The following is a 27,716-nucleotide window of genomic DNA, read 5'->3' as shown; positions in this document are numbered from 1 at the left end:
AGTGGTATTCCAGGTGGTTACTATGGTCTAATTGCTAGTTGCTTTCTGTGCATTAATGTCACTTGGGTGGTGGGAGGGAGTTGCAAAGGTGTAGCTGTGGTATACCAGATAATTTCTGTGGTGTTGACATGTAGTTGCAATACTGTTGAAAAGAGAATGCTTTTGTATTGTAGATGGTTATCCATAAGTGTGGTATTCCAGTTGGTAGCTATAGTGTTGCTAAGGTGATTGAGTGGATGCTAAGGTATTTCAAGGGGGTCACATTTACATTCACTGCATTTAGCGCTTGTTCTAATGATAAATGACTTATATTTGAGTTATGTTACACAAGCTGTCAGACAGGTGGCTGCAAATGTCTTATATGTGGTTGGTATAATGGTTGCACCTGTATTTAAGGTGGTTTGTAAAACTGATTGGGTGGTACTTGTGTGTTTGTAGTGTTGTTACATTAGAGTGCACAAACTTTGTACTGTATTTTTCGCACTATAACACACACTTAATCCTTTAATTTTTTACCAAAAAAATGCTGCAAACCTCGGCTAGCACTGCTGGAGCAGCATTAGCATTAGCCACTAACCACACTTAGTGCTAACTCTTTTTCTGTTCAGAGTTCAGTGAGTATTATCGGCCTGTAGTCTGTAGGCGGCATTTTCTTAACACTGACCGCTTACTGTAAATAAACAGAAGCGCTTTACTCACCCGAATAAACAGTTTTCAGGAGATACATTTTTGGACATGTACATCCAGCGCTCGTTTGACGTTTGACTGAAAGAAAATGTTTCTGTAAATGATTTACAGTTTTGTTTACTTAGCTTAGCTTTAATTAATTTAGTTACCCCACCACCACCACCACTCGGCGGCGTGAGTGTGGGTGCGCCTCTTCTCCTCCAGCCTCTCTGAATAATGCATCTTTCTGCTGAAGTTGTCCAGAGGAAATGGAAGCACCACAACAGCGATACACCTTCAATTATTAAGGAGTCATCGCTCACGAGCCCATCGCGACATTTACCTCACCAAAGCGCTCATCACAAAGGTTTAAGGTTAAAGCGTACAGGTGTCTTCAGAGCGCAGGTGTGTGTGTGTGTGTGTGTGTGTGTGTGTGAAACCACTCTACTTCTCCCTCGTTAAATATGGACGGTCAACTTCACCAGCGTTAATTATGCAGCAGATTAATTCCTCACATCTTATGTAATGTGGTTCAGTGAGGCTGACTCACACTTCTTTGTGTTTGAAGCAGCATGTGCTGTGATTTCTCACGCTTTATTCCTTGTTTTTTTTTTTGTTCACCATGAAATTGCAAGTGTGTTGTTTAACACTTTATTTCAGACACAGTCATGTAAATAAATAAGGACACCCAATAAAAACTTAATATTTAATATTTACATATTTAAAAATTAATTTTAATACATATTATTTATTAATTATATTATATATTAATTAATTATTCAGTATCTTATAATTATTTGATAAGTAGCATGTTCATACATGTTACTAGTTACTAGTAATTAATCTGAACTGTCTAATTGTTCAGCATCTACCAGTTATTTAGTACCTATTAATTTAGTACTCCGTCATACCTATTCAAGAAGTACTGAGTATTTAGTATTTACTAAATATTTATTGCCAAATACTTTATTACTTGGGTATTTTTGCCTTCTAATTATTTACCAAATTTACCAAAATTCAGTTAGTATTAGCTCTGTATCTACTAATTATTAACAAAAATGTAATTTACTTTCTAGTAATTCAGTACATGCTAACTTAGTACCTAGTATTTACTTATTATTTAGAGCCAACTATTTTAGCAACTGTCCCACTAATACTTTAGAAAAGGTTACTACTAATCTACTATTACTAATAATAATTTATATTTATCAGTATTTAACAAGAAGTCACTATTAGTACCTTTTAATTTAGTACCCACTAATAGTATGTTTAAGTACTTTTCAGTATGTATTGAGTATTTAATAGCTCCAATTACAATATATTTCATATTAAGTATTCTTTGCCTGTAATAATAATTTTTAATGTACCAATCAATAGTAATTATAGTGTTTACTTTTTTTTGTAAATAAATTATTATTTAGTACCAAATTATGAATTACTGCTTATCATTAAATACATTCTGGTAGTTTAGGACCTACCAATTATTACATTTCTACTAGGAAAATGTTTGTAACTGCATGCTTAAGGTAAGTGCACTCATACAGGGCTTTAGTGAAGTAACGGATGAGTTTTACATAAAAAAAAAAAATCAATATTTCAGTAATGTTAATGCAGATTTCTATATGTTTTAAAGGTGTTCAGAAAGATAAAGATTAAGTGGGATGTTCTAAGTTAGGACAATATGGTGTAGACTTTTTTTTGTAGCATTAATAAAACACATTAAAGGTTAAATATTGAATGGTGAATCATGTTTTTAGCGGTGTTGCGTAATGGTATTTAGCTGTGCTTAGTCACGGTTGTTTGTTTAAGGCCTCCATGTGTCTTTGTACTCATAATCGCTGCATCTGCGATCGCTGAGTGGCACTGGATGTTGAGTTATGTAAGGCTCAGTCTGCTAGTGTTCCCCACTCAGGCGGTCATGTGATAGGCCTGCTTATTAATTGAATGCAGTGCGAGGCCTCTGATGCCTTCGAACAGATGCGTTCTTAGCTACTGTGGAGAGGCTGGACGGGCTGCACAGAACAGTGTCTCGTCCAATAGCAAGTGTAGTGCACAACTCTGCTGCTGTTTGGGATTAAGCATTTAACACTGTGCACAAATCTTCCACAGCACATGAGTGAATGGGTGCTCATCTGTGACACAGCTGGTGTGAGACATGCTGACATTAGCTCTGTGTTTGCGGAGGGCTTGACGGAAGTTATGGTGTTGAACTGACTCGGCCCTGGCTGACTCGTCACTGATGAGACCCAACTGCGTTTCCTGTGACTCGCGGGTGACCCTCTGAACTGAGGAGAGTGATTGATTGATTGATTGATTGATTAATGTCCATAAGTTCTAGTACTAATATCTGTACTACTTACTAATGAGTTCTAGGTGTGTAACCTATCGTATTGTTCAAAAATAATTTTTTCTTTCTTTTTTTTTTTTTAAGATTTCTTTCAAATTCTCTCCCATTTCTAAGCTATAGTTAAGCTAGTTCACCCATTCAGCTGCTTCTCAGCTGTATATCCCCCATTATTAGTGATGGCGCACCACAAGGAGGCTGAAGACTAGCACATGCCTTCTCCGATAGTCAGAAGTCAGACTACGCCTTTATTTATTTTTTACTGCTGCTGATGCAGCATCAGTAGCATCACAATGCGCTAAGAGGAAAGTGCAGCAATACATCAGCTCACAGATGCAGCCTTGTGCTGATCCACATCACCCTACCAGTGATGAGGGGAAAGGGCGGCATCTACTGTACCCACCCAGAGAGAGCAAGGCCAATTATGCTCTCTCAGGGCTGTGGCAGCTGATGGCAAGCTGCATGACCGGGATTCAAACCAGCGATCTCCCAATCATAGTGTCAGTGCTTTAGACTGTTGGACCTCTCGGTGCCCCAAGTACAAGTATAAGCACTATAAATGAACATACTGTGATTCTGTGAATATATCTCAATATATTGGAAGACAGTTCTCTACCATACTTCACAGCACTGATTTATTGGTGTCAAATTAACAGAATTTAATAACTAATTTTCTGCACCACAGCTTTATTAACACTATTTATTTGATTATAGCGCCACCATGTGGAGTAATATAGCAGTAACATCAGTAAGTCAGATTGCGGTGGGGTGCGGGATTCTTAGCGGGTTTAGAGCACCTATGTCTAAAAAAAAAAAAAATAAATAATAATAATTTATATTTATAATTTCCATAGCGCTGTGCTCAGTTGTGGCCATTATACATCAGATGTTGTAATTATATATTACGTTAAATATTTAAAAAAAATGTGTAGTGTGTTCCAAGAAATGCATATCTATTTAAATATCTAATAAAATCAACAGTTGGGAAGTCTGTGTATTTGAATAGCCATCTTGTGTCTCCCGATTAATTAGATCCCTGTGTCTCTTGGGTTTAGTAGGCCTGCATTGAGGAAATCTGTCTTCGTTCTTCACCTGATTAGATTTGTGTGTCTAGACGAGCTATTAGCATGTGATCACCGGCTGAAACCACTGTGCTGGTATTTCTGGATTTGGTGGATAATAATAATAATGAATGAGAAGACGGTGAAAAAGATGCAGAAGAAAAATATCAAAAGGGAAGATCAAAGGAAGGAGAAGTAGAAGAAATATGAAGTAAAAGAAGAATAAGGAGAGGCAGTAGTGGAATAAATAAGTCAAAGAGAAGAATAAAGGATGAAGAAAGTGCAGGTTAAAAGTCAAATAAGAGTAAATGAAGAGTAAATATAGAAGGATACTGATGAAAAATAAGTAAATGGAAAAGAAGAAGAATAATAGGAAGAAGAGGATGAGAGGAGCAGAAGATGACTGGAGAAGATGGAGAAAAGGCAGAAGAGAATCAGACACAGGTGGAGCAGAAGAGAAGCAGCTGACAAAAAGAAGAAGAATAGGAAGGAAACCAAAAATAAAGTAGTAAAAAGAAGGAGAAGGTAAAAAGAGAAGGAAAAGGGTGAGTAGATAGAGAAGAAAGAGAAAGAGAAAGAGAAGAGTCTAAGGATGAAGTACAATGAGGAGATGAGTGGAAAAGCAGGAGAAGAGGAAATGAAAGTAGAAGCAGGAAGAGAAAAAATGAGAATAGTAAAATTGAGATGAAAGAAGAAGCAGAGGTAAAATTAGTAGATGCAGAATTTTGAGATAAATAACATGAAACGAATGAGGGAAGGCAAAAAGGATAAGGATAAGAAGAAGCAGATGGGGAAGAGGAAGCAGAAATGAGGAAAGGAGGAAAGGGACAAGAAAATGCAGGAGAAGCAACAAAAGAAGAACAATAGAAGAATGGGCTTATATAAAAGGTGCAGAAGCAAAAGAAGAAAATACCAAGAGAATGATCATAAGGAGAGGCAGAGGCAGCTATACAAGAAGAGAGGAGGAGAGAAGGCAAAAGGACATTGAAGGAGGAGAAGAAGGAGGAGAAGAACCTGAAGCAGAAGGGTGATATTTAACAATGTAGTAGCTTTGCAATGTGCAACCTCAGCTTTTAAGTCCCAATGAAGTGAAACGGAAAGAAGCTGGAAAAACAGAACTTCCGAAAGAGTGGCTTCAGTGTGTATCAGGTGTACCACTACTGTAACACAACTGAATATGATTAAGTGTGTGTGTGTGTGTGTGTGTGTGTATGTGTGTGTGTGTGTGTGTGTGCAGTGAGTATCTCTGAGGAGAGAAGGCACTCGTCAAAAGCCATTACTGGAGCTGAAAGTTTAATGAGGCCATAAAAAGGCTGAACAGGGCTCCAAGTTAATGCGCTCTGCTGTTCTGCTGGAGTTAACGGCCACTGTGGACACACACACGCACACACACACATACACACGGACAGACAAAGCCATACACACGGGCACGTGCACACTCACTCACACTCTGCTTGTCTATCTTTTGGTGTATGGTTATTAGAGGGATAATGCCTGGCCGATGAGTGTCCCGTGGGCTGCTGGTCTCTGATTGGCTGCAGCTGAGCCTGTGTGTGTTTGTGTGTGTGCTGTGTGCTGTGTGTATGGTTGGAGATAAGTTGGTCGGAGGTTGCCTGAACAACATGTGGCTAATCCCTGCTATTGAATTTTATGGTGCTTATTTTATAAACACTGTTTAATCACTTACTGTATCAGTCTATTAGACACCTACAGCTGCTCCACCTTGTGGATAAAGTTAAATCAGAGACAGAAGCTCATCTGTTCCTCTAGATCATCCTCTAGTCCAGAGGTCGGCAATTAAGTTTGACTGCGGGTCAGATATTTTCCAAGCCATTACGTGGCAGGCCACAAAAAAAAAAAATTCTGTTTTGGAAAATGAAGTGTAATGGGATGGAGTGCTACAGCCCAGAGGGTTGTTGAACAGTTGATCTCAAAGCAGGTAAACCCTAGAAGAAGGAAGGAAGGAAAAATTGAATAAACACACCGCTCCTCACTCAGGATCCAACCTGGCTAATAAATTGAGATACGGCCGGGAAAAAATGCCCTCATAAGGAGATAGAGAGCCCAAGAACTGGAGGAAAAACGAGAACGGCAGGAAACTAAAGTCACGCTGAGTGCAACAGACAGACGGGGGAGGCATGTAAACAAAAGCTCTCCAGAGAAGCATTTTTTTTTTTTCATTATCGTTGATTGTTGTTTAAACAACCTCACGGGCCAGATATTTCATGCTTGCGGACCACATGCCCACAGGACGTTGTTGGTTACATCGTGCAATTATAAATACATGTCCTATGTCTGTGGAGCTAGCAAATGGACAGTGGGATTAGAAACAAGAAGATGGTCATGTTAAGCGTTATCGGTGTAAGCATAATTTTTTTTTTTTATACACAAATACTTTAAAAACTTCACCGTAAAAAGAAAAACAAATATAGAACAGACATCATTTAAGACATGTTACCTCTATTACTACCATTTCTTGTTGTTCGAACAGTTATAAATATATTATTGTGTATAATGTACAATGTATATATATTTTTTTGCTAATCGTTCTTCCTTCCGTCGCACCTCCACACTGTACTTTCTGCCCAACAAAACGCCTTAAAAAATGCTGTGTGTGGATTCCTCTGCACTCTGTAGCTCTCTCTCTCTCTCTCTCTCTCTCTCTCTCTCTCTCTCTCTCCTCTGTCTGTATCAGTGTCTCTCGCTCTCTCTCTTTCACTCTCAGCGCTGAAGTTGATGCTGTAATCAGCAGGGAGCCTCCGACAGCCGAGTGTGTTTAGGAACGTGTCCTCGGCAGCTGAAGAACAGAGACAGGAAAGAGAAAGAGAGAGAGACTAACAGCTGTGACACCGCGGAGAGGAAGCGGCGTTCCGACTGGAAACTCACTCCGAAAGCTTGAGCTATGAATCCTATTACAGCAACAGAACGGCTCCCGAAGTCAGTCTGTAACCTGCGACTCCTATAATCGTCTGCTTTATATTAAACGCGGATCCAGCAGAGGATGTTCTATAACGCCGTGTACTAACAGCAATAAGAGTTCAAATGTAGCATCCCGTCTTTTTGCAGCGGCTTCAGGTTTAGATGCGATTGGATCTTGTGTGGCACTCTGGGTGAACCCCACTTTTTGGCACAGCAGTTCCCCTGCAACTTCTCTTCTAATAAGAACACATTTGGCTGCCTTAAGGTGCACCCAAAGCTTATATAGTCTCTGTAGAGAAGTATTGCCAAGAGAGTTGGGATTCTGGAGCAGATAAATGAGCATGAATGTACTGGCACCATGCCTAATGCCTGCTATGGGCGAGATGAAGGGTATAAAGCCCCCAGCATTGAGCTGTGAAGCAGGGGAGCTGTGTTCTTGGGAATTACAGAAGTGATTCATCTATTACTTCAGGGATGGGATGAGTTATGTGAGGTTCTGATCATCCAGCATCCTGATCTGACCTCACTTAAGCTCTTGTTGTTGAATACAATCAAGCTTTTTCCTGACAGTTAAGTTACAGGGGTCAGACAATGAAATTGAAACACCTGGTTTTAGACCACAACAATTTATTGTGGTGACGGACAGTTCTGGTGGAAACAGGGGAGTTGAGGTGCACATTATATTCTGCCGTGATTTGATCAGCCGTGGTTTTATGTTTTTTGAATACAATCCGGGTTAGCACCCCAACATCCCTTTCAGACAGCTTCCTCTTACAGCATCCACAGTTAATCCTGTTGGATGTGGTTGGTCCTTCTTGGTGGTATGCTGACATTACCCTGGATATTGTGGCTCTTGATGCATCACAAAGACTTGCTGTCCTGACGTGCACCAACAATTTGTCCTCTTTTGAACTCTGGTATGTCACCCATAATGTTGTGTGCATTGCAATATTTAGAGCAGAACTGTGCTCTTACCCTGCTAATTGAACCTTCACACTCTGCTCTTACTGGTGCAATGTGTTTTTAAAAGGAAATTGGCCACCAGGCTGCTCCAATTTAGCCATGAAACCTCCCACACTAAAATTACAGATGTTTCAGTTTCGTTGTCCCCCTGTACTTCAGCGCTTGATAAAAGCGTGATAAACTATTTTAAATACTGCATTTTACGCACTATTAGGTGCACCATATAATAAGGCACACTATCAAATGAAGGTCTTTTTTATTTTTTTGGTCTACTTTCATACTTAAGGCAGACCAGATTATAAGGCGCATTTTAAGCGACAATAGTAAGGAACAGGGGTCTTGCCATGTTTTCCTTCTAATGGTGGAAATTGTAATTCTTTAAAAAAATAATTATTTTAAAGTCAAACGAGCGCTGGTTGTTAATCTACACAAATTTTTCTCCTGAAAACTGTTTATTTGGATGAGTATTTATTTATAGTAAGCTAAACTTTCCAGAGTTCCAGAGACAATAGGACAATAGGATTTCTTTTTAGCTCTTTCTAGACATATATATGTCTTTTGCTTTTGTATAAAGGCATTCCTGAGTGCTGATTGGGTTACCAGGACCGGAACTAAGTATATGGGGTATTGTACTGTTTTTTTAATGTACTTTCTACTATCGTATACCGTGCAACACTACAGTGTACAGGGCAATAATCACTTCCACACTTCAACTATGCAGTGTTGTTTGGCTTCTATAGGGTGTGGCAAAATTCATGAGACACAATAACAAGTTCCTGTTATTAGATAAAATGCAGTATTATCACATTTTACTAATATACTGTATTCTTCCAGACCAGAGTGGGTGAAGTGTACCGAGAGGCCTGAGTGCCCTCAAGCGTGGGGGGAAATGAGACAAGACCCCTGAAAAGTTCTTGTTGGCTTCTGTGTTTGTTATTAAATGCCCTTTACACACAGAATGTCGGAGCAGCTGATGCAAAACCAGAAGTGCAAGCAGCACACCCGTGTGTGTGTGTGTGTGTGTGTGGGTTGAATCCCAAACCAGGCACCGTTGCGTACATCAGTGGCATTTGGTTGGTCTCACTCGGGTGCACACTTGACAGCAGAAGTCTGAGGCACGGAGAAACGAGCGGCTTTGACGGCCCAACATTACCAGTGCTCGCTTTCAGCTGGAAAGTGACAAGCCTTTGTGATGCTAATTAGCTATGAGTCATGGGCACACGTCGTTGGCATCATATGATCACTGTTTGATTTAATGATGGCAGTTGTCAGTCCTGGCAGGGGGACTGAGGAGTATCAGTATCAGTAGCAGTGTTTCATACAAGTCCAGAAAACTGTGAGTATTTTTAGAAGTGCTTTTTTAAGTGTTTTTTTTTTTTTTTTTTTTTTGGTACTTGTTGCGATTGAATCGATCCTTGTGCCAATGATAATGTGAACTTAATTTTAAATTTAAAGGGCAGTTTAAGATAATGCAGTAGCTGAACTTAACTTCTCTAACTCAGTTTTTCTAAATCTTAGTTTGTTCAACAATGTATTTCGATTTAAACTGTAAAATCATTTTCTTTCTTTTTTTTTTTTTTTTTTTACCTGCAGGTTTTAGGCCTTCTACCTATTTCATTTCATACCCTCAGAGTGTGTGCTTTTTTTTTTTAACAATATAGTGCTTAACACCTAGTCAAACTAAAACTAATTTACTTATGCCATCTATTGTTATATACTTATTTTCCCTAAATTTTAGTTTTAATTTATTTTTTTTTCATTGTTATTTTAGTTAAAGATTTATTTTTTTCTTCTTTAGGTATTTAGGATTTTTAGCGCATGAAACCTGTTTAAACCTCATGCCTCCATGATTTCTTCCACGCTCTCCACCTTGCAGATATCATAGCGCTCTTATTATCTCATCTCACTTCATTAGTAGCAGTTAGACCGTAGCTCCGGTCTAAAGCTGTGAAATTGCACTAAATAAAGACACAGTTTTGAGTAAATTCATCATTTATCTTTCCAGTCAACTAAACCAATAAACCAATAAAAAAGCATGTGTCTTAGTTAGGGGTGGGCGATATGGCTTTTAAATATTGCAATATTAATGGGCTTTTTTGCGATATATTCTTGACGATATGACAATATATTGATTTTTTTTGTTATATTATATTGTTATATTGATTAATTTCAAGACAAATCAAACAAAATCTATGAATCTATGATTTTGTATAAAATAAGTCTAACAAAAAAAAATAACATTGATGTAACAACAAAATCAATCTAATGCAGCATATACAGTGCATACATATAAACTGCAAACCCACAATTAACCATAAACAAAGTTTTTCCAATAATACTGCAAAATCATGATTTTTTTTCAGATGATATTATTGCATAAAATATGATATGACACATCCTTAGTCCCAATGTACTGTATTTAAAAAAATACATTCAGTTTATGTTCTGGCTTCCTCTATTTCAAGGATTTACACTTTACTCTGGTAACAAAATGCACAATCAACAATAAACTAACCAGCCCACACACACAGACATTTAGCCAGAAGACAGTAGGAATAACTCCTCACTCTGTGCTTTAGAGTCACAGTGCTGGACTGGAGCTAGTCTTTGGGCGTGGGTGAAAATCCCTCCAGTCCAAGATTGGCCTCCGAGATGTATTGTAGACTTACTGCGACAGCCGGCGATGCAGGCCTGACTGTAGGATGAGGTGGGTGGCCTGAAAAACCTTCGAGTCTGCTCGGCTTCCTGAAACTGACAAGACTCTATTCATGTCTTGCAGTCTGGCTGCAGCAGGTGTGCAATTATTGAGGAAGTCTGTTCTCCAAGCCTTTCTATTTTACATACATAGATAAAAAAAAATAACCCTTCCTCCAGTTTAACCATTTACTGCTGTTTCTCTCACATGGTTATTCAAATTATTCAAAAACTGGCACAGGCCCAGCTTTAATTAAGATCATATCATAGCTAGACCAGTTTGACCCATGGATGTGGATGGAAATTTAGGCCAAGCTCAGCATTAATGCCGGTATGGGGAGCTGTCCAAGGTGCTGATCCCAGCGCAGCCACTGTCAGGGAACTGTCCAAGGTGGCAGATACTGTGTCCTTATCCATGGTTCTGAAATATTGGCCATTTTAACATTAGCCCTGTCCAAGGTCCTGGTGCATGTGCTGCAGCTCAGTGCTCCCCAAGGCTCAACACAGTCACTGGGTTGCTCAACAGTTTTTGGTATTCTCTTGACTCTAGGGATTGAACCCTTTTTCTTTGGGTTGAGAGACTCTTGTCCTTTGTCTCTGGTCAGCGAGTTTGTGAATTTTGAGTCTTGTCTTTGGGCTTTAAACCTTTGGGTCTCTGGTCAGCAAATCTGTGGGTTGTGAGTCTTGTCTTTGGGCTTTGAACCTTTGGTCTCTGGGCAGTAAGTCTGTGAGTTGTGAGTCTTTTCTTTGGGCTTTGAACCTTTGGTCTGTGCAGCAAGTCTGTTGGTTGTGAGTCTTGTCTTTGGGCTTCAAACTTTTGGTCAATGGGTAGTAAGTCTGTGGGTTGTAAGTCTAATTTTTGGGCATGGAACCTTTGGTCTCTGGACAGAAAGTCTGTGGTTTGAGTCTCTTCATTGGGCTTCGGACCTTTGGGCACTGGGTAGTAAGTCTGTGGGTTCTGAGTCTTATGACTGTAGACGGTGAGTCTTTTGACTGTAGACGGTTAGTCTTTTGAGTCTGGCCTGCTTACATTTTGTGTGTAGGCTTCAATTATTGAATATATGGGTTTGGAGGCTATGGGCTGTGGGCTTTTTGTCTCTTGTCTGCAAGTCTTTTGTATCCACACTAAGTCTTTTTTTGGGGGTTGTAAATATTTTGTGTCATGGCTGTGAGACATTTTTGTCTTCTGTTTCTGAACTGTAAGTCGTTTGCCTCAAGGCTGCGAGTCTTTTTGTCTCTGGGCTGCAAATCTTGAATGGTAGTAAGTGCTGTCCTTGTCCGTGGTGCTGAAACGGTAGCCTCATGCAAGGCCCTAATGGATATCTTTCTGTCCAAGGTAGTTACAGATCAGGCATCACGATGTAGCAAGTTTTTGAGAACGCTCTTATACTGGTTTTTATGCTGCTTTGAGTGTTAATACCTTGTCTGGGTTTGTGATATAGCTTCAGGTATGAATAGCCTTGTTCAGCCTGCTGATGGACTCATTTCTACTTTTCAAACCTTCTTTTCTCTCTGAGTAAGCCTAATATAATATTAGCGCTTAGATGTTTTTGATTCTTAATGTGACACACGTCCTTGTGAGCTCGCTCTCGAAAAGAAAATGTCAAATTAATTGACCCACGCATGTTTAAAGTCTTCTTTTTTCCCCTCTGGATATGAAAAATATCACACATTATTCCAGAAACTCTTTTCACCCTGCGAAATGAAGTCTGAATGTCTTGGCTTTTTGCTACAGATATCTACATGGCTTTATTTAAATGAATGCCCTTATATGAGCTTGTCAGCACCTTTTACATCTGTTTTTATAACACTGTCTAAAACCGAGCCCGACAGCTGCTTCCTTCCTACTCTCAATAAAACATTTGTCATGAATTCTGCAGTGACGTCTGTATTTTGAACAGTTTTACAGAGGAATTGATAACAGCCACAACCAGAGAACGCAGGAAATCCTGTAAAATTCATGTATCTTTTGCCATCGTTGGATTCACTCAGAAAGCAGATTATTTGTAAGGATGAGAGTGTTTGATTTGTAGTGATTTAATACTTTATTGATGTGTAAGCTTTTAGAAGTTATAGAACTTCTATAGGACTTTTAAAGTTCATATTAATAATACTCAGCCTTTCATCACATGCTGTATTCATTCTTTATATGAGCTCTCTGGTTCACAGGCTGGTACTTTTTAAGAAGAACATTAGTTAGCACATAGCAGATCCTTTGCTTTCAAGGCATCTGGCCTACACGAACAGAACATGAGTCATTTAGAATGAGTTGTTGAAGTCAACTCAGGTCACTGAATTGCGTCGGTTTGATTCCGTTTTTAGTCATTATATGCAACAGGGTCTGATTATAAAGTGGCCTATCAGAAAAAGGTCACACACAACATTTAAGGCATCCTAGTCCAGAAGTGAAAAAGTTAAGTTCTAAATCTTGAGTTGAGAGAAGTTTTTTTTAAATAAAAGCCTTAAGCTTGAGTCCCTGACTCTGGTTTACACTTAAAGTGCTGTATGTGATGCCATAGCAGAACCATATTTGGTTCCATAAAGAATCTGTTTGTGTAAAATAAATGTGTACCGTATTTTTCACACTATAAGGCGCACCAGATTATGAGGCGCAGTATCAATAAAAGCCTTATTTTGGTTTATTTTCATACATAAGGCACACTGGACTATAAAACTCATTTTAGGTGGCATTGATAAGGAACGGGGGTGTAGCCATGTTTTCCTTCTAAAAATCTAAGCTTAGTTAAGTAAACAAAATTGTAATTAATAAAAAAAAATAATCATATGAGCGCTGAATGTTAGCGCTGTAGATTTCTCTCATGAAAACGGTTTAATTTTGTGAGAAAAGCACTTCTGTTTATTAAAGGTGGAGCATTAGCATTAGCGGCTAACCGCTGTTGCTTAGTACGGTTAGCGGCTAAATCTAATGCTCCTCCAGCATTGCTAGCTGGGGTCAGCAGCAAGCTACAAGCTGCTAATACTCACTTCTGAACGGCCAAAAAGCTAGCTCTTAACGGAGTCAGTGGGTAATGCTAATATTGCTGAAGAACTAAAAAAAAACTTGTACTTGTATAACACTGTACTTCAGCGGAGTCTTATATATGAATTCTACCAACCTGACTGGTAGAATTCATACATATGACGCTCTGGATTATAAGGCACACTGGCGTTTTTTTTTTGGAAAAATAGATTTTTAGGATTTTAAGTGCTCCTTATAGTGCAAAAAATACGGTAATAATTTTAAGTGTGGATTTACACCTAGCTTGTTTGTTCTGGACTTTCGAAATGTTTGGTCCAAACCAAGCTAGCAGGTGTGTTATAGGATCCACGGACCAACTGAACTATGGTCCGGTTCATTCACAGTGTGAAAGCTCTTTAAAACAATTGTAACTGTAAAATTAACTTACCTGTATGTTAGTCTATCTGCTTACCTGTATGTCTGCTCTGTGTCTTTCAGTGGTCTTGCTGAATTCTAAGGAATCCCAGGCGGAGCTGGGCTGGACCTCATATCCCTCAAATGGAGTAAGTTTATGTCTCATGATTTAATCCTTTTTTTTTTTTACTGAAAATATAGTGAATATTATTAGATTATATTAGAGTATATAATAATAATAATAATAATAATAATAATAATAATAATAATAATAATTATTATTATTATTATTATTATTATTATTATTATTATTATTATTATTTTAAGCATCTTTTGTTAGATGTTTGCCTTCATGTACACCCTTTCCAAACCCGTCCCATTGCTTTGTGCTAGACCGTCCAGATGGCAGCTGCGGTTTGATCGCTAGCTCAGCTGAACAGTAGAATAGTGCAGCAGGATGATTCAATCTGGGTAATAGTCTATCTGCTGTACCTATACTGGGAGGGAAAAAAACAACAGTGGCCATGTGGTGCAGTCTCGCAGCAAGCTGTTATTTGTTTAGCTTGTTAATTCTGGACATGACAGTGATTAAATCCTCAGTCTCCAGCTCCCTCCACACCACCCTCTGCAGCTGTGTGATCGCGCTAGCACAAACAGGAGACACACATACACACACATGCAGCACACACACCTATACTGTGGTTACAGCTTATACAGCTTATACGAAAATGCATGGTTATCATACTGCGAATGTTTGCTTATTATTATTGCTATTGGTGAAATCTCGGCCACACATGCATGGGATTACTTTAAATATCCCTTAAATTAATGTGGGGTTTATCAACAGTTCATCAACAATTATTAGCACATAATCGAGCTCAGGAAACAGTAAGCATTGCGTCTGACACACTCTAAGCCTGTTATTTACTTGATAACAATTTTAACTAGTAAGTAATCGAGCTCAGAATGACAATTAGCATCATGGCTAATGCTCTGTGTTCCTACAAGCCTGCTAACAGTTTAGTTGCTAACAATCAGGCTGGTGAAAACAGTTGTCATCACAGCTAACCTACTCCAAGCTTGCCGGAGCCTGCTGTTAGCATTGTGGCTAACACCTTCCAAGCTTTTTGAGTACTTTTGAGCAATTATTAGCAAGTAATCAAGCTAAAAACATAGATAACATTGTGGCTTACACACTCCAAGCCTGCTATTTACTTGCTAACAATTTTAGCTATCAAGTAATCAAGCTCAGAATGACAATTAGCATCATGGCTAATGCTCTGTGTTCCTACAAGCCTGCTAACAGTTTAGTTGCTAACAATCAAGCTAGTTAAAACAGTTGTCACAGCTAACATACTCCAAGCCTGCCGGAGCCTGCTGTTAGCATTGTGGCTAGCACCTTTTATCAATTATTAGGAACTGATTAGGTATTAACAAATTGATTAGTATTGCAGCTAACACACTCCACTACTTGTAACAACTGTTAGCAAGTAGTAATTGAGCTGTAAAAAACAGTATATAGTGTGGCTTACACACTGCTGAGATATTCTTCACATTGTGGGTTTTGCCTGTGTGTTAGCATTGAGGCTAACCTGCTATTCTAAGCTTTGTAAAGCAGGTTCAGAATATTATATAAACATGATATACATATCATATTAAACTGCAATAACTTCTTTATGTAGCCAGTTCTTGGGCTGTCAAAAAATAGTTACTATCAACTAGTAATCCAGCACAGAATATCATACCCAATAAGTAGCTAACCTACTCATTTTCACTTTATACATTTACATTTACAGCATGTAGTGTTCACTCTTATTGAGAGCATATTACGAGGTTATTTCTATTAGAGAATAAAGGCCAATGTATTGTTAGGAGTCTTGCCCAAGGACTCTTATTCTGTCACCCAGACCTGGAGTTAAACCCTACTCTTCCACACAGTAGCTCACTGGCAGGCGGTGATGTTATCCACTTCACCACACTCACACACAGAGCTGTGGATATAAAGTTACAGAGTTTAACTTCCTGTGCTGTGAATTGTGCGGCTCAGTCTGACTCAGGGCCGGATTCAAACGGCTTAATTCCCATTGAGACATGCATCACACTTACTCTAATTAATTGAGGAACTGTAAGGGGAGCCTTTGACAAGTGAGGCTTATTACATTCATTCTAGCCGAGGGAGAACGTTTATGACTGGAGTCTGAATAAAGAACACAGAGCAGTAGATTAGTCTTGGATGCAGAACGGGCTCAGGCTTTAAAACGTTCATTGTGATTCGCTACACACTTTAACTGGAGTGCTGCATTAACCCTTTAAGACCCAGAGGCCTGATATGTAGGCCATTACTTCTATTGCACTTGTTGCACTTTTTGATGCTGAATCAATCAGGTCCTCACAGCAATGACTTTAGAGGCAGCTGCTCCAACAAAAGCAGGATAAACTATTTTTAAATACTGTTTATTTGGGAAGAATCAATGCAATAGAAGGTGTCCTGAATTCTTTGTCCATATACTGTAGTTTATGTTACATAATAGTTTTCCTATATGACTGTAGCAGACACTCAACCATGTATATTAGATACTGCATCACTGTAATATATAAATGAAGTAAATAATAAAGAAAATGATACTACACACTCTAAAACGATCAAAGGTTTTTAGGTTACTGATTCATGATTCATACTTTTCAATCATTTGATACTGAATCATTTAAGGTAGGCACAGAGTACTTAGAGTACCATAGATGAAAAGGTGAATGTTTCTTATGATATGTTACTTAATGCAGATCAGAAATTAATCAGTTACTGAATCATAGCAGTTACTAAGTTGTTTGTAATAGAGAATGAATAATTATGTATCATTTATTGTAAATATTCACTTATAATGGTTACTGAATCATTTGTATTAGATACTACATAATTATTCATACTGGATTTGGGATCGTGTATTAAAGTTATGTTAATTGGTTTTAGTAGTTAATGATTTGTTTTGTAGTAGACACGGTTTCATTTATAGTAGTTGCTAAATAATATGTCCTAAAATTAAAGCTCACAATTAGCCTAGGGTTTATGGTGTTGTCTATGTATTATAATTTTTTTCTCCCAATTTAGCTAGGCCAATTGTCAGCTGGTGGCAAGCTGCATGACCAGGATTCGAACAAGAAATCACCCGATTATAGTGGCAGCAGTTTAGACAGCTGGACCACAAGATTAAAATATAATATTGCTTAAAACTTGGACTTTATGCTCCTCCTTGCTTTTTTAAATATGGTTAAGCAATTATATTTGGAATTAATTTAAAGAACAGCTGCCTGGTTTAAAAATGTCAAAAACAGTGGTGACCTCTGTTCAAGACACAAGTGCACTTACCTGAAAGGATTAATGACTAAGCAGCACTTTCTTTCACAATACAAACCATAGGAATCAGTGATTGGTCAGGATGCTTAATGGATAAGAAAGAATCTGGAGTCTGGAAGTCGTTTGCAGTCTGCACATATCAGTGTGTAAAAGCCTGATAGACTCACAATAGAGATTAGAAAACACAGTCTATTGTGTGGTCCAGGTTGGAGTGCCATTCTATTCTGTGGAGTAAAATAAATGAATGTAGCTCGCTCCATTTTTTAAATAAATAATTTATGAAAAATATAAAACACAAATCGCTGAGGGTGATTGTAATGTAAAGTGGCTGTTTGAATGAATAACTGAAATCACTGTTAGGCCGTCGCACAATTGAGCTCTTTTGGATATTTATGCAGAGTAGGACAAGTAAGCTGTTTTATGATTTCCTGGGTATGATGGTCCCCGTAAATGCTACAATACAAATCTATAATCTTTTGCATTAAGAGAAATACGTTTTTTAGAGGGTGTTTTTATTCCTAAAGATGTTTGTTACACTGTTTAAACTTTATCCAGTTCATTTTTTTCCGCTTTATGTTGCAGTTTAACAAGCACACTAAAGATGCACACATGCATTATTGGGGACCAGTTATATTTTGGCATATTGTCAGTTTTGCAGTTTTTTTTTTTTTCTACAAAAAAATTTATATTCGATTTCAATTGATTTTTTTCAATTGATTCAGCTCCCCTGTGGATTATTTTGGCTTGTGTCTCGTTTTACAGAAGGTAAACGATGCTGGATGCTTTAATGACATGGGAGCACATTTGGACAGAACTCAAATCAGTGTGAAACTCTTGTTATAATTACATTACAGCACCTCCCCATTTAAAATTAGCCCATAACCCATAAACCCTAGAGCACAGATCTCTTCACTTTCATAACTACATTACTGCCAAATTGACATCAATTTCATGGGACCGAAAATAGAAGCTTGGGGTACTCACCAAGATACGCTTAATCAAACTGTTATCAAGAAATTCACAACAGTTTTTGCATGTAGATTAACAGCCCCATAATAATAGTTTCTGAGTAAGGACTTAGGTTATTTTTAACACTAGTATGACTAAAACTTTAGGATCTCATTGCCACCCTTATTCTCAACCATTAGAAAGTGTATATTTTTATATATAATGTTACAGAGACCTATATAATCGTTCATTCAAATCATGGTAAATAAGAAACACATTGTGATGTCGAATCATCAGTAAAATATAAATGTATATATGTTTGTATTTTACAAATTTACTGTGTCATCACAAAGTCACATTTTGAGATAATTAAATAGATTGTATGTATTGATGTGCTGATGATAGTTAGCATAACAATAGTGATTAAGTTAAGTTACAAAAAAAAGCTAGGCTTTGAGTGGTCCAGTGGGCTAAAGCGCTGTGACTATGATTTGATCGGGAGATCACTGGTTCGAATCCTGTTCATGTAGCTTGCCATCAGCTGCCGGAGCCCTGAGAAAGCATTACTACAATTGGCCTTGTTCTCTCTCTGAGTGGGTGCAGTACAGTAGATGGCGCTCCTTCCCCTTCCTCCATCACTACTAGGGTGATGTGGATCAGCAAAAGGCATCTGTGAGCTGATTTATCGGAACAGAGTCGCTGCACTTTCCTCTGATTGTGCTGTGATGCTACTCAACAAGTTCAAAAAGAGGCGGAGTCTGACTTAACATGTGTCGGAGGAGGCATGTGCTAGTCTTCTTCACCCTCCTTGTTTTGTTGGGCATCACTAGTGATAGGGAGTCCTAATGAGTCCTAATGAGAGGGTTGAGTAATTGGCCTTGTAAATTGGGAAAAAAATAGGATAAGTTTGGAACATAACCTAGACAAAAAAAAAAGCATGATGTTAAGCAAATGTTCTGATTGGTCTACTGTTTGTCTACTGCAGTGGGAGGAGATTAGTGGCGTGGACGAGAAGTACAAGCCCATTCGCACCTACCAGGTGTGCAACGTAATGGAGCCCAGCCAGAACAACTGGCTGCAGACGGGCTGGATCTGGCGGCAGGGCGGCCAGCGCATCTTCATCGAGCTGCAGTTCACGCTGAGAGACTGCAACAGCATACCCGGAGTCGCCGGCAGCTGCAAGGAGACCTTCAACCTGCTGTACGCCGAGTCGGACTGGGACCTGGGGAGAGTGGCCCGCGAGGACCGCTACAGCAAGATCGACACCATCGCCGCTGATGAGAGCTTCACGCAGGGCGACCTGGGCGAGAGGAAGATGAAGCTGAACACAGAGGTGCGCGAGATCGGCCACCTCAACCGTAAGGGCTTCCACTTGGCCTTCCAGGACGTGGGCGCGTGTGTGGCCATCGTGTCTGTGCGCGTTTACTACAAGCGCTGCCTGTCGACTGTACAGAACCTGGCTGTTTTCCCCGACACGGTGGCGGAGGCGGCCTTCGCCACGCTGGTGGAGGTCAGGGGGACGTGTGTGAATAACTCTGAGGTGGACACGGACTCGCCTCCCAGGATGCACTGCAGCGCTGAGGGGGAGTGGCTTGTGCCCATAGGGAAGTGCAGCTGCAGCGCTGGATATGAGGAGGGCCACAGTAGCTGTGAAGGTAGGACTTTGTTCAGATCACTATAGAAGGCATAATGCTTGCAGTGCTGTCTGTCAGGGTCATAATGTTATGCTGTGTTGGACCAAAACTGCTTCTGATCTTTATTATTGGGCACAATTCATATTCTTTTCTGTGCAATTCTATAGTGTTTTGGACAGTTGTACTGATGTTAATGTTCTTAATGTTTAAGCAATTCCATTAGTCATTATAGCTGCTAATCGTCCAACTAAATGCAACCAAATGAGTCTTTTGATGCTATAGGGTGCACCGGATTATAAGGCGCACAATCAATGAATGTCTGTCTATTTTCTGGTCTGTTTTCATACATAAGGCGCACCACATTTATAAGGCACATTGTGCGACACTAGTAAGGAACAGGGGTGAATGTTCGTAAGGAATGAGCGATGGATGTTAACAGATTTATTTTCTAAAACCTGTTTATTTTGGTAAGTAAGGTGTTTCTGTTTATTTACAGTAAGCTCAGATTTCCATATTTCCACTAAGGCTAGGTGCAGCAGCATTAGCATTACGGCAAATGCCTCCTGACAGTTCTACACTGAGAAACCCTGGGTATTCCGGTAAGCAAGGGTGATATTATCTAGTGCTTCGTCCCACATAGCTTGTTTTAACATGGTAAATGCACAGGCTCCATGTTTAAGGGTTGAAGTTGTTTAAAGACTTAAAAGTATGAAAGATGTACCAGGTTCAAAATGAATAGAAATATGCTGTAAAAAAATAAGCTGTAAGCACAAACAAATGGACAAGAATAATATTTTAGCCATTTTGACAGAAGCCAGTCATGTTGAATGTTTAGGACATCTCAATCACAGATTGTAGAGGCAGATCTTGTAGGATCCTCTAAGTCTATAGTAATCGGCCGTTTTCTCCTATTTCTGATGAATTTTCACCAAATAAATAAAAAACTGTCTGAAAACAAGAATCAACAGGTCTGTCTTTAAGATGAGCAACACTCTGTATCTCTATATATTTAACAAGTGCCTTTACAAGACCCAAAGATAGAGATGCCCATATATTGCCAAGAAAAATGGCATTCGTGGAGACCCCCATGTTGGTGACATGCCGAACAGATTTCCCCTTCCCCCATAGCATTTGTCTAAAATTGGATCACCATCTGGCAAACCAGACCAAATCCTGTTACTTCCCACTAGATACTACCCACAAACCACTAGAAGCATGAATAAAATATTATATAATGACAAAAAAAAATGCTGTGTAAAAAAAATACTGATTTAAAAAATAGGTGTTACACCTGTAGCTGGGAGTGTGTAATAATAGAGTGGAGGACAGAGAGTGATGATTAAACACAGTATTTAAAAAGTCCAGCAGCACTGCTGCAGTATCTGATCCACTCATTGTACCATCAGCACAACACATACTAACACCTCCTACACCACCACCATGCTAATCAATGATAATAACTGCAGTTCTGAGAATAATAATGACAATTCCCTTCTTTCTCCAGTTATGCATTAATATATATATATATATATATATATATATATATATATATATATATATATATATATATATATATATATATATATATATAATTTTTTAAAGGACAATTGTTGCTGCTCTTGAAGGTAATTTGCACCTTGTATCCAGAGTTTTAGTGTTTTTTAGTGTTTTATCACTTGTGCTAAATAAATAATCCTATAACCAGGACCTATTCTAGGCTTGTCAAGGATTCTGGGGAATGAGAGAAACTTTTCTTTGAGCTGTGGGTCAATTGCACAATTTCATTTGTCACTTTTTTGAGTGAAAAATTGTTTGCTATTGTTTTTCTATTTTGCTCAGATAAAAACACTCATTCGATAAAGAACAGCAGCGGGAGCTCCTCATATAAAGTGCTGTTCTCATTTTTCTCCATGCAAGACAGAGCAAGACGAGCATTTGACTCCATTGTGCTGAGCTGAGCTACCATTACTCCAGTGTGTTAGCTTGTTAATGCTAACTGGCTAGTGTTAGCTTTGCAATTTTTCTCTGGTTTATCGGATAAACCAGTATACCGCTCAGCACTAGTATGAAGTAAGCCTGCATTAGCCTGAATGTTCCTCTTTATTGATTTATGAACAGTGACACCCTGTGTGCTGTGAGCTTACCCTCCTAACTTCACAGTTACAGTAATGCAAACTTCATAATGTTATATTTAACAAGTAATGAGTTTTGCATGTAATACCAGGCTCCCTATAATAGTGCACTCCATGCTGGTAGTGATCTGAATTAAAGTGCACCACAATATCTCTAGAGGTCTAGACTAGCGGCACTAGTGGCAGTGCTCTTCTCTCACACTGTAATCCTGCGCATCACCTAAACCCAGTATTAACCATCCATTCCCTAAATGATGCATCATCCATTACATAATATGTTTTGCAGATGACATTCCTCTGCAGTTATATCATCTACTGTGATGGTGAGGAGCTGAGGACCTGGGGTTGTGACCTGATTTGAAGTGAAGGGGATGTCTGCTGACAGGCAGAGCTGAGGAAGTGACTGAGAGAGTAGAATCAGCACTCTTTTTTAATACATGACGAGGACAAACACTGTCATTTCAGCAGCATTTCTCTAACATTTTCTCTGTAGGCTCTATAGAATCTCTACCACATCCAGCAGCTTTATACACTCACTGTCTACACACCTTCAACTATTAGCTGAGACTAAGTTATAAGCTATAAACACGAACGTACTTATTTATTGCGTAAGGTTTGCTATTTAAAAAAAAAAAAAGGAAATGTTAGGTTTTATTGTTTGTTTTGTGGAGGATTTCACTGAATCACCAGAGCTAAAGTTTAAGTTGGGCTCTCAGTCAGTGATAACTCTTATATAACTAATCATAGTTCTGGCAGTGGTTATTTTCAGAACTCATAGAGGGGAGGGGAAAAAAAAAGAGAAAGACCGGCAAGCGCTGAGAAAATGTCTGGAAGTAAAACTCCAGGGTGTTCTGTGTGTTCGAGTCCAAAATAGAAATTAGGAAAATAAACTATAAAAGGCTTTCCTCAGAGCGAGAACGTAAAAAGAAACAGCAAAATAAACTTTTTTATTTTTTTAGATATATTAGCTATATATTAGAGATGGCCCAAGTTAGTGTTTTTCTTTGTCTTTGTCCTTAAAATAACAATTTAAAAATGTTTATTGAAAACACGTTTTTAATTTCCCAGCAGACATACCAACAAAGCACAGCGCATATACCTCGGCGGTGCATTTTTAATTATGAATTTGCTTTGACAGTGCTATTCTAACTATTTATTTACCTCAGCAGTGCTATTCTACTCATGAATTTACTTCAGCAGAGTAATTTTAGTCATACGTTTAACTCAGTAATGCTATTCTAATTAGAGATGGATTGATCTGTGTTTTGGGACCAATCGCGGATCTTCCAAAGTAAAATGAGTGCTGGATCTTAATCTACACAGATTTCTCTCCTGAAAACTGTTTATTTGGGTAAGTAAAGTGCTCAGGCTTTCATTATTTTCAACAGAAAAGAGCTAGAAAAGAGTTAGTGCTGCAGTTAGTAACTAAAGCTAATGCTAATCCAGCCTCAGCGCTGGAGCAAAAATTCACTGAAACCCCTTTATAACGCTGTACTTTAGCAAAGTGGCTTTACTGCTCCTTATGCTCCAAGCCTATTTTTACCATTTTCCGCCTGAAATTACATACTCACATTTGAAGGCTTATCACTCCAATATTAAATTATTTAGAGTCAATTCTATGAATTAATATTACTTAGAAGCCTTTACACAATTCATTTAAGGCATTTTAATTATTCAATTGAACATGTAATGGCCAATATATGGTAAAAACCAGGAAAATTTTTAGGCGCTTTTCAGATTTTCTATTATTTTTTTCTATTTTCAGACACATAAAATGAACTATTTATATGGATGAAGGGTTTTGACAACTCTATATTTTACTATAATGTGTTTACAATCATCATATAAAATTTTAAACTGCTACCTATTACTGGTTAGAAGTTATAGTGATTTGAACCAGTAATGGTCTTTTCTTTCTCCAAAGGACTGGAAACTTTATAAGAATAAAAAATACCACTTTTATAACTCATTTTGCAGTAAACTCTGGGTTTTTGTGTGGTCTACTCATATACAAACAGAAATCCGCACTGTCTCTTTAAGAGCGGTTGTTCTGCTCAGTGGAAAATCTGTTAGAGAAAGTATCTATGGCCAAGCATCTCTCTTTACTTAGCCTCTCAGCTGGCCGAGCTCGCCACCTGATTGGCTGAGAGACCTCATTCTCATACCGTCATGTCCAGTAGGCTCCGCCCTGTCTGGCTGTGGGCCAGAATCGGAGCAGCGTCGAATAAAATGCTTTTAATTCGTAATTAAAGTTAAGATTCCGTCTCACATTATTCCTCGCGCGGGGTGGATATAACTGTGGATTATAGGAGACTGGATTGATGGATTTTCTTGCGTGTGGACTCGTTTTGAAGGTAAGAGAGTGGGGGACGCGCTGGTGGGTGTTGGGGGGGTGGGGGGAGTGACTGTAGATAACTACATGACCAAACCTGTGCATTTTTCAACTCTGAACACGCGCAGCAACGCGCTCTTTCAGCTCTAATTCAGGGACCGTACATCCTACACTAAAACGGAGCACAGTTTCGGAATCCGGAGAGCCAGACGGTTCGAATGTCCGCATTCGATCAAATATGGACGTCCGATAAACGGAAATATGAAAATTATGATTTAATATTTTCATAACCAAGGCATATTTCGCCCTAAATGTTTATTTTCTGAAAGGAGATACAGCTAAATAGGCTATATAACTGAAAAGCAAGGATTCTAAGCTTTAAAATGGTATATTGGGTGTCTATATTGAACCTATAAATATTCATAAACACAGCCAGATATTAAATATCATATTTTTCTGGCCCGCCGGCGGGCCAGGGCGTATTAAGAGGTTAATACCTGACTTGTAGAATTCATACAATAAGGCGCGATGACTATTATTGGGATTTTAGGTACCATATAGTGCAAAATAGCAGTACTATTCTTATCATACATTTATGTAGGTAGTGCTTTTCTCATCATACATTTACCTCAGCAGTGCTACTCGTGTCTCATATGAAAATTTACACAGAGAAAAGCAGCCAGTTTTTTTAACAAATGCTAAGCCTTTGAGCCTGCTGTAATATGACTTAAAATAAGCTGTTTGGCCAAACACAAAGTACATTTTTGCCAGATATTTGGAGAATCCTTACTTTTTGTAATCAGCTACATTTAAAACTCCTTTCATTTGGACCTGATTCCTTCACAAATAGAGGGTTTGGAGTTCTGTAGCTGATCTAGAGTCAGATTCCACCCCTCTTTTGTCATGATTATGATCACAAATAGATCCTACAGCATCACACCAACTCGCATGATAAATACAGCACCTTGCATCTATATGTGTTAAAATAGATCAGTGTGTGGGATTTATCAGATTGTCCTCCCCTTAGAAACACATGCACAAGATTATTACAAGGATAGCTGATCCAGGATCAGTGTTCTCATTGTAAACTGACGTGCATTACACACATACTTTTAATGGCTGAAAAAAATGGATGTAATTTGGACACTGCTAACTGCTAACTAAGTCATCCATAGCTTGAAGTTCCAAAGAGCACAACTGAACTCAATCTGTTTAATTATATCATTATATATGTAAATTTTCGATACTTGCCAGGCAATTACCTCTGATATTCCACAGCATCTGTGTTACTGAAGATGATAATACTCCTAAATAAGCAAATACCAGGAATTATAGATTTATTTGTGTCTGATTTACAGAATTTCACAACCAATATTTTTCCTATTCATTTGAATTGAGCCACTTAGTAGAATCAGCACTCTTTAGTACATGACTAGGACAAACACTCTTTTCTAGCAGCTCTATAGATTCTCACTTTAGACTTTATTAATCATAATTAAACACATAGAGTAATAAAGCAGTAACTTTAAGACTGGTCCCCACACAGTTAGACTTAATGAGTTTTGCAAACATGTTTCAGTAAAAATATCACTATATTCAACAGTATGTTTCAATACTGTATGGAAAACAAAAACAATATGATGATGATGCGCTTATATAGTGCCTTTCTAGAAATCCAAGGATACTTTGCAATCATTTATTTTTCTTTTTTGTACACACAACGATTTATACTCCACACTAGCGCACAGTGTACTCTCAACCGGAAACAACCATCTACCTGTAAGGCTGCATCGGGCACTACAGAAGTCATACATACATTTACTCACACACACTCACACTAACATACACACCGCACAATTTAGAGTATTAAAATTTTCTGGAAAAGTTTTAGAGTATCCCTTGTTTTTGTACTGCGGAAGGAAACCGGATTCCCCAGTAAAAACCCACACAGACACCCAGGTAGGGACTTGAACCCAAGACCCCAGTGCTGAAAGATGAACAATTTAACTACTAAGCCTCTGTGCCGAAATATCTCAATACCTATATTTTGTCTCATCCCTACTGAGGACAGATTTTAAAGTATTTTGTAAGCGCTGAATGTGTCCCACGCTTTGGTTAAAGCATTGTGGGAATTGTATGCAAGTCGGATGTACAGTCAGCCGTGGGCACCAGACTTCCATTGTCTTCTGGCTGAAGCCCATTATGGTTTTCCTTTTGTGTGCATGACAGCGGATTTTATTTTCATCCCGATTTATTGTCTTGCAGCGGTAGAAGCTAAAGAAAAGTGTGTGTGTGTGTGTGTGTGTGTGAAAGAGAGAAAGAGAGCGAGAGATAAAGAGAGAGAGAGATTGCATCTGATCCTACATGCTAATCTGTCTTGGCAATCCATACTTTCACATACGTGATTACATCGATAAATCCAGACAATCATGCAGTCGCACACACACACACACACATACACACACACACACACACACACAGACCAAGGCTGAGAGAGAGCATCAGACGTTCACACATGGCATTGTCACCTCACACTCTTGTTTCACACCGATCTCTCGCGCCTCTCCTCTCTCCTCTCCGTCCCCCTGCTGGGTAAGCTGCGTCCATATGGCCATATGCAACCTGGCCTGCTCTCTACTTTATACACAGCACACACACACACATATACACACACACACACACACACACACACACCTACACTGAACAAACAACTCACATTCTATCACAGTGTTAGCAGCCGTTTATTATTATTCTAACCTGCAGTCTGTAGCTTTTGCTTTTTAATGCAAATCGAGCCCTTTATATGCAGAAGAAGGTCAGGCCGGGCTGAATAATTATGCACGCTACAGTCTTAAGCTATATGTCAGAGTGGGCGTATCTGTGTCATTGATTCCAGGTTGAACTGACCCATCTGTGCTTCACCCACGAACCTGTTCTTTTGTAGCTGCTGTTGAAGTTCTTTGACCCCAGGAAAAGTACTAAAGTGTGCAGGAATTTAACCAATCAGAACTGACTTTGCCAACTCTTGCTCTGTATAATACCAGAAAGCAATTCCACGATCTCTGCTGATTTTGTACTGAAGTTTAATGCCCCTAACAAAGACATGAATAGTCAATTTTTTTGGGCTAGGTTTATTTTAAGAGAGACAGACACAGAATATTAACACAATTCCAGAAAAAAAAAAAAACATATAATAAAAGATATATAAAACATTTTGCATTTCTTGCAGTTGGTTACCAGGTTTGTACCAGACATTTCTAAGCAAAATGTTCAATTCTGTGAATTTTATAGAGAATCG

The 27,716-nt window shown here is 38.7% G+C and overlaps 1 protein-coding gene across 2 annotated transcripts in view; it reads left to right on the top strand.

Annotated features, from left to right (window-relative positions):
- LOC103043304 (ephrin type-A receptor 7) overlaps positions 1-27,716 on the top strand; it is a 194,765-nt gene that overhangs the window by 32,143 nt on the left and 134,906 nt on the right. For both annotated transcript variants that reach the window (XM_022676106.2, XM_022676117.2), the window contains exons 2-3: positions 14,105-14,169; positions 19,306-19,975. In XM_022676106.2, the coding sequence (XP_022531827.2) occupies positions 14,105-14,169; positions 19,306-19,975 (735 nt within the window). The remainder of the gene's footprint in view (positions 1-14,104; positions 14,170-19,305; positions 19,976-27,716) is intronic.

This window comes from Astyanax mexicanus, chromosome 19 (assembly GCF_023375975.1).
Source record: "Astyanax mexicanus isolate ESR-SI-001 chromosome 19, AstMex3_surface, whole genome shotgun sequence".
Classification (NCBI taxonomy): domain Eukaryota; kingdom Metazoa; phylum Chordata; class Actinopteri; order Characiformes; family Acestrorhamphidae; genus Astyanax; species Astyanax mexicanus.
This window is presented reverse-complemented; position numbering and strand designations above follow the sequence as displayed.